The sequence below is a fragment of the Octopus sinensis genome, linkage group LG12 (assembly GCF_006345805.1).
Source record: "Octopus sinensis linkage group LG12, ASM634580v1, whole genome shotgun sequence".
NCBI lineage: Eukaryota > Metazoa > Mollusca > Cephalopoda > Octopoda > Octopodidae > Octopus > Octopus sinensis.
In genome coordinates this window covers 63435174-63442148 of record NC_043008.1, presented here as the reverse complement: position 1 = coordinate 63442148, position 6975 = coordinate 63435174, and the positions used below count along the sequence as shown (strand labels likewise).

At 37.0% G+C, this 6975-nt stretch overlaps 1 protein-coding gene across 1 annotated transcript; it reads left to right on the top strand.

The window, feature by feature from the left end:
* Positions 1–2739: 2739 nt before the first annotated feature.
* On the top strand, positions 2740–3390 carry LOC115217934. Its single transcript, XM_029787653.1, has one exon. It carries the CDS (start codon positions 2740–2742, stop codon positions 3388–3390), a length of 651 nt encoding a protein of 216 aa, XP_029643513.1.
* The last annotated feature ends 3585 nt before the right edge of the window (positions 3391–6975 follow it).

Genomic DNA, 6975 nt, shown 5'->3' with positions numbered 1-6975 from the left:
TGGCTTCTAGCAGCAGAAGCCTGAACTATAATGGGTTTGTTCCACAGAGAACATTCCCGGTTACTTTTGGGTAGCTGCTATCCCATGAAAACACAGCAATCCAACATTATCAAGGAATTTCACTGCCAAATATTTCTGTTGGTAAAAGAACAACAGAACAAAGAAATTTGTTCTTTTTATTCTTGTTATTATTGATGTTCAGACAAAGATGGTTAATTGGTAGAATTGTTAGCATGCTAAACAAAATGCTTAGTGGCATTTCAGCTGCCTTTTTCCTTTATTTCATTTTATACTCTGAGATCAGATTCTACTAAGGTCAATGTTGGCTTTCATCCTTTCAGGGTTGATAAAATAAGTCCCAGTTGAGCACAAGGGTCAGTATAATCAAGTGGCCCCTACCCACAACATTTCAGGTCTTGTGTCTATTAAAAAGGATAATCGATTTTTTGGTAATAAGCTCCCAGAATCGTTGGAGAATCAGAAAAAAATGTATTGTGTTATTTTTTTCATGCTCTTTACATTCTGAATTCAAATCTGGCTGGAGTCAACTTTGACCTTCATCTCTCTGGCCCAATAAAATAAAGTTAGCCAGCATAGTTTTGTGCTTCCCAATCGCATGGTTCTGGGTTCAGTCCCACTGCATGGCAACTTGGGCAAGTGTCTTTTGTCATGGCCTCAAGGTGACCAAAGCCTTCTGAGTGGATTTGGTAGATAGAAACTGAAAGAAGCCCGTAACTTAGCAGTTCAGCAAAAGAGAATGATAGAATAAGTACTAGGCGTACAAAGAATAAGTCTTGGGGTCGATCTGTTCGACTAGTGGTGGTGCTCCAGCATGGCTGCAGTCCAATGATTGAAACGAATAAAAGAATATATGTGCATGTGTATGTGTGTGTATTTGTATATTTCTATCTGCGTTTGTTCCCCACCACAGCTTGATAACTGGTGCTGGTGCTGGTCTGTTTACGTCCCTGTAGCTTAGCAGTTTAGCAAAATAGACAGGTAGAACAAGTAACTGGATTTTAAAGAAATAAACAACGGGGGGGGGGGGGCTGATTCATTTGACTAAGAATTGGAGGCAGTGCTCCAGCATGGCCATAATCTAATAAGCAAAACAAGTGGTAGATAAAAGATAAAAGAAGTTAAGCAATGGATGCAGGCACGGAGCCACGGGGAGGGGGTGCTATGGGGTGCTCGGCACCCCCAGTTAGAATCTGTAATTGTTGTTACAGAATTGGCTACTGACCCAACTATGGATTGAATTAAGGAGTGGCTGACGCTGGGTCAGTTGTTGTTGTTGTTGTGGTCATGGTGGCGATGGCGTCGGTGGTGCTGGTGATTGTCGTTGTTGCTGTTGAAAAGTATGTGAAGAATTGTTGCTGTAGATAGAGATTTATGGTAATAAATGCATCACTACACATGTGTATATATATATATATATATATATATATAAAGGAACAGAGATGGATATTAAAAAGTTATTTTATTTCTACTAGTCAGAGAGGATTATTATTCGCGACAAAGGAAAGAAAATTTTTGAAATTTCCCAAAATATACATTCAGAAAGGATTTTTCATGTGAGTACTTTCACCGAATAATTTTTCTTACACTTTGAACAAAGTTTATACTAAAATCATTTTGTGTCTAACTAAAAGAAGCATAACTTTGAAGAAATGGAAAAAAAAAATTGAACTGAAATCTGTTATGAGTTTAATTTAAAAATACATAAATTTTAAGAAATCGTTACTCTTACAATGATATTCTTCCATAGAATTAATTATTGCAAACATCAGTACCCAAAAATTATGAATCACGACCGAAAAAGAGAACTGAAGCAATCATTGCTGAATTTCCAATCTGATTCATCTAATAATACTAAATAGAAGAGAATTGCAAACGAAGTTTTGCAGCTCAAGGGAGGTCTTGCAAAGTCTTTGACACTCTCACTGGATGATCTAGGACAGGTCAACTGCCAACCAGTGCAGCCAGTTCTAGCAAAGTTTGATCGAAAAATGTATGGAAATCAGAGGCGTGACTTCTCGTCAAGCTGGTATACTGGTCGTCCATGGTTGGAGTATTATCTTTTCAAAGAAAGCCTTGTTTTATTTTGCTTGTCGGCACTTTAATACTTCTGTTCAAGCGGATACTTGTTTTATTAAAACTGGATATTCTAATTGGCATCATGCAAAAGAAAAAAAACAAACAAAGGTTTAAATAAGCACGCAAACTCGGCATTCCATATCCAAGCTATGGTAACATGGAAGGAACGCCAACAGCATTTATCCACAACATCCGTGTCTTCAATCTTGCAAAATGATCAGTTGAGCAAATACCGTTATTTTATCAGTTCCGTTGTTGATATTGATAATTTTCTTTGAACAAACGAATTGCCTTTTCGAGGAAACGAAAATGAAGTTTTTCAGGATCTTTATTCGGAAGATGACATGTAGCCTTGTGGTGTTTTTATGAAATTATTCTAGTACACATTAGAGAAAGACTCAAAGCTAATGGAATGTTACAGCACAATTCTAAAAAATGCAACCTACACCTCAGTAGCAATGTAAAATGAAATCATTGAATTGTTGAGAAGACACACTGTGAGCCTCGTGTTCGATGAAATAAAATGTTCCGATGTTCCTTATTTTATGCTGAAATGTGACGGAACGTGTGATTTGAGTAATACTGACAATTTTGTAATTGTTATTAGGTTCTAAAAACCGGTAGAGTTCTGGAATAGTTGCGATGCCAACTACTCAAAATTATGATGCTGAAACATTGGCCGACTTGATAATTAAGGAATTAACCAATCTTTGCATTGACCCAAAGCATATGTTGTCACAATGCTTTGATGATGCTTCTGTGATGTCTAGCAAAATAGATGGCATTCAAAGAAAGATTCAGAATCGACTTGAGAAATATATTCCTTATGTTCATTGTCTTAATCATCAGTTGCATCTTGTTATAGTTAACACAATAAAGCGGATTCCGGAGTTAGCTACATTCTTCGACACTGTTAATATTCTTCATAATTTTATTAAACGGCCAAAGATAGCTAGTCTCTGCAAAGGATTGAAGTTGCCATGTCCTATGGAGCATATGTGGTCGGGTCATTTCACTACCAATGTTTCTGTAATAGAAGATCACTCCAAAATTCTTGGTTTGCTAACTGAATGCACAGATCCGTCAGAATCAAAAATGTGTGTAGAGGAAACTGGAATTTTACATCAAGTTCATTCCCCAAGGTTTGTTTTTCTAGCCCTTGTTCTTAGCAAATTTCTACTTATAATTAGACCAGTAGACAAACAGCTACAGAGTCACAAATGTGATATATACCATGGCCTTGGGCTTCTTAAGATTGCCAAGAGTGAAATAACCAAACTGAGAAACAAATGAGTCAATTCAACGTTATTGAGGTACGCATGTGTCGAAAAGCTTGTGGGTCGAGACGTTTTTCAGATTATGTTTTTGAAGCCCTGGTACCTTCACAAGATGACTGGATAACCTTTTATCACAAAATTTATTTTGCAATCATTGACAAAAGCTTGGGAGAGCTAGATAATAGATTTTCCGAGCAAAACGATAGTATATTTCTTCCTTGGCAAGTTTACTACCAACGTCTGAGACATTTTTGGATTTTGATACTTTAAAACCATTGAGCAATTTAGTTAATTGTGATAAATCGGCCTTATTTTCTGAACTTACTGTGGCTAAAGCATACATTTCCAAACAAAATATGATGACACTGCTTCATATTTTTGGATCTTTACGTATTGCACAGGAGGCCTTTCCAAATGTTTATCTTTTGTATGGCGCAGTATTAACCTTTGGATCTAGCACAGCTACATGTGAATCATCGTTTTCGACGCTAACTCGAATTATGGCACCCTTTCGACGAAATATGAAGCACCAGTGAAAATCAAACCACGTGATATTTGCTTTCCTTAATTAATACAAATCAAGTATAGACAGGGACAATTTTCTTAAATTTTTTGCCTTGCATTACTGTAGTTCGCAGTTGTATTAAAATGTAACCTGATTTTATTTCATTTTCTGAATTTTTTTGAGACTTGTGTCGTACAGTTCTTGTACGACATAATAAAATAATACATTAAGTCCGTTTAAGAGATAGTGCTAGATGCTTGTCCGCTCACCGGTACTACTCGAACTCCAGAGTCTGCACATTGCTCATGAGCTGTCGGATCACGACCGACCTTCCATCAACCCATTGGCATTACTCCACCATAATCCTGGTGGATTAATCCATCTGTTCTACCTACTATTTCCACATGATAGAGACATAATCAAATTTCATAAACAGTACAGTTTTTAGAGTTCTGTTCAGTGAGTGTAATACAAAAAGCCCCCTAAGAAAAAAGATCATCAAACAAACTCCCCATAGTTAAAGTATGAAAATGTTTAGTCTTTTTTTTACAACCACGGTTTCCGTTTTTGTTTATTTGGAATTATATAAATATTATGTTTAAAGATTTGGCTGTTATCTCTTGCATGTGGAAATACCTTTTAGGCTTAACTATGTTCTTGTTAAAAATCATTAAAAAAAATATTGGAGTCGATACATTCGACTAAAAATTATTGACTTAATCATGGCTTATCTCATAACTTTGAGATTTCAACGATGTGGTTGTTTATTTTTAGAATGACATTGCTGCATAAGTGTGAGAGGCCAAATCTGGCCAGTTTGAACATAAAACAGGTAGAATATTTTAGTTAGACATGGCTTGCTTAAATGCTAAAGGGTTAAATTTAGAAACAGTTATGCATTGACAAAGAACACACAAACACACATCTATACTGAAACATAGAAATAAACCATGAATATATTTTTGAATATATATAAGAATTAAATTAAAGAATAAAAGTATGATGTGAGCAGGCATTCAACTTTTGTATTGAATCACTGAACCTACCACAGTTGAAATTATTCTGTAATTCCTATCACCATCCCAGATCATCAATCCAACATCAAACATTTCTTCACAAACGAAGCAGCCTTCATTATGTTAGCAAACTATAGTCAGTAAAACACTATTGCTCTGTTAGTCTTTCCACCCCAACACCGCTTCAGATCCTATCATAATGATAACCACCGACGTTTTACACAAGTTAAAAGCTATATGTCCTTTGATGTCGAAGCTTGACCCAAAAGATTACAAGATTCTGTGGTTATCATAAATGGTGACAGGTCACTATTGACCAGGTTTTAAGTTAACCACCATATCAAACAAAAGTCAATGCTGTCTGTTTGAATGGTTCACAGATATAATTTAGCACACGTGCGAGAGGTTACTCGTTTCTACTGTTTAAAGTATTTTAGACAAAATTTATCTCCAAAGAAGCTTTTCCTGTTGTATTTGTAGTACTTAAAGTATTACAGAATCATCCCTAGTAGATATGTAATATAATGCCATAATATTGATAACAATAATCCTTTCCACTATAGGCAAAAGGAAGCTTGAAATTTGTGGGGAGGGGACTAGTCGATTACATTGACCCCAGTGTGTAACTGGTACTTACTTCCTTGACCCTAAAAGGTCGAAATGTAAAGTCAACCACAGCAGAATTTGAACTCAGAACATAAAGATGGAAGAAACATCACCAAGCAGTGTGCTCAGCATGCTAATGATTCTACAAGTTCAACACCTAAATAATGATAGTAATAATGATAATAATAATGATAATAATAATTCCAGGCAATGGCTCTCATGGCTTCCGATCTTAACTGATTGGAAGTGTTATCATGTACATTGATTTGTCTTGGTATAAAAGATGGGCTACAGCATATATTCTGCTCAATACCACAGATTTGCTTGTCAGTTGTTTGACCTTAATCAGTTGAGCATGTCCCTCAGTGGCTGGTGATATGTGCATCTCTGATCATGAGTAGAAGTAGTGGGGGAGCATCATAGCCATGTGTTGAAAGGAATTCTTTGAGGCTTGAATAATTCACCTCTGGAAATATGGGTGTTTCGTTTAACATCCTTAAACAACCCTTATTCCGGGACCTTTTGATCGGGATGGGTTACTCGACCAGAAGAAAATTCTAACTGGGCCCCACCTGCAAGGTCATGCACTGTTTATCTTGATATGAGATCACCATGTCGTGCACACATGCTTGTGATGCATGTGCTTAGTGTACCCTTATCAGACGGGTAGTCATGATAGGTATACTGGGCTTCGTATATTTTACCCCAGTGTCACTTTGATGGCATGCACTGCTCTCTCACTCAATAATAATAATAATTCTTTCTACTGAAAGGACAAGCTGTGAAATTTTTGGCAGGGGACTAGAGGGGACTAGTCGATAAATCACTGCCTATAATTCTTGGAAACTTTAATTCCCAGGATTATCTAGTCATGGAATTATAAGATAAGTGATATAATGCATTACTTTTAATAAAGGGTAGAGAAACCAGAGAGAACTACAGCCATATAACGGTAAATTCTAAACATGCAACTGAATCTATGATCACAGGGCACCTAGGTGTCAGGACAAGAAATGGCATTCAGCAACCACTCAAGTTCTAAACCATTGGAGTCACTGCTCCTTGCCACCAGTGCCTTCTTGGCTGGAACTGGTGAGGGGACTTTGCACATATCCCTTGTGTCAATGATATGGTTGTACCTTTTCATTGGTCATAGCACAAATTTTGGGATCAGACTAACTTGTATGGGCTGCTGCAGCAGCTGCAGTGCTCCACATGTGGCACGATGTTAGCAGTGGCCTCACAAGCATCTAAAAGATACACATGTGACTGTCTGGTTAAAATGTTTGCTTCTAAACTGTGTCATTTTGGGCTCAGTCCCAGTGTGTCCTCCTTGGACAAGCACCTTTTATTATGGCTTTGGGCTCCCCAAAGCGTTGTGAGTAGATTTAATAGATGGAAACTGAAAGAAGCCCATCGTGTATAGAAATATTTATCTAAGTATCTTCATGTATGCGTTTGCCCATCGCCACTG

What these genes read in the sequence shown, in the direction of transcription:
- LOC115217934 (XM_029787653.1), top strand. Translation starts at nt 2,740, where the DNA reads ATGCCAACTACTCAAAATTATGATGCTGAAACATTGGCCGACTTGATA.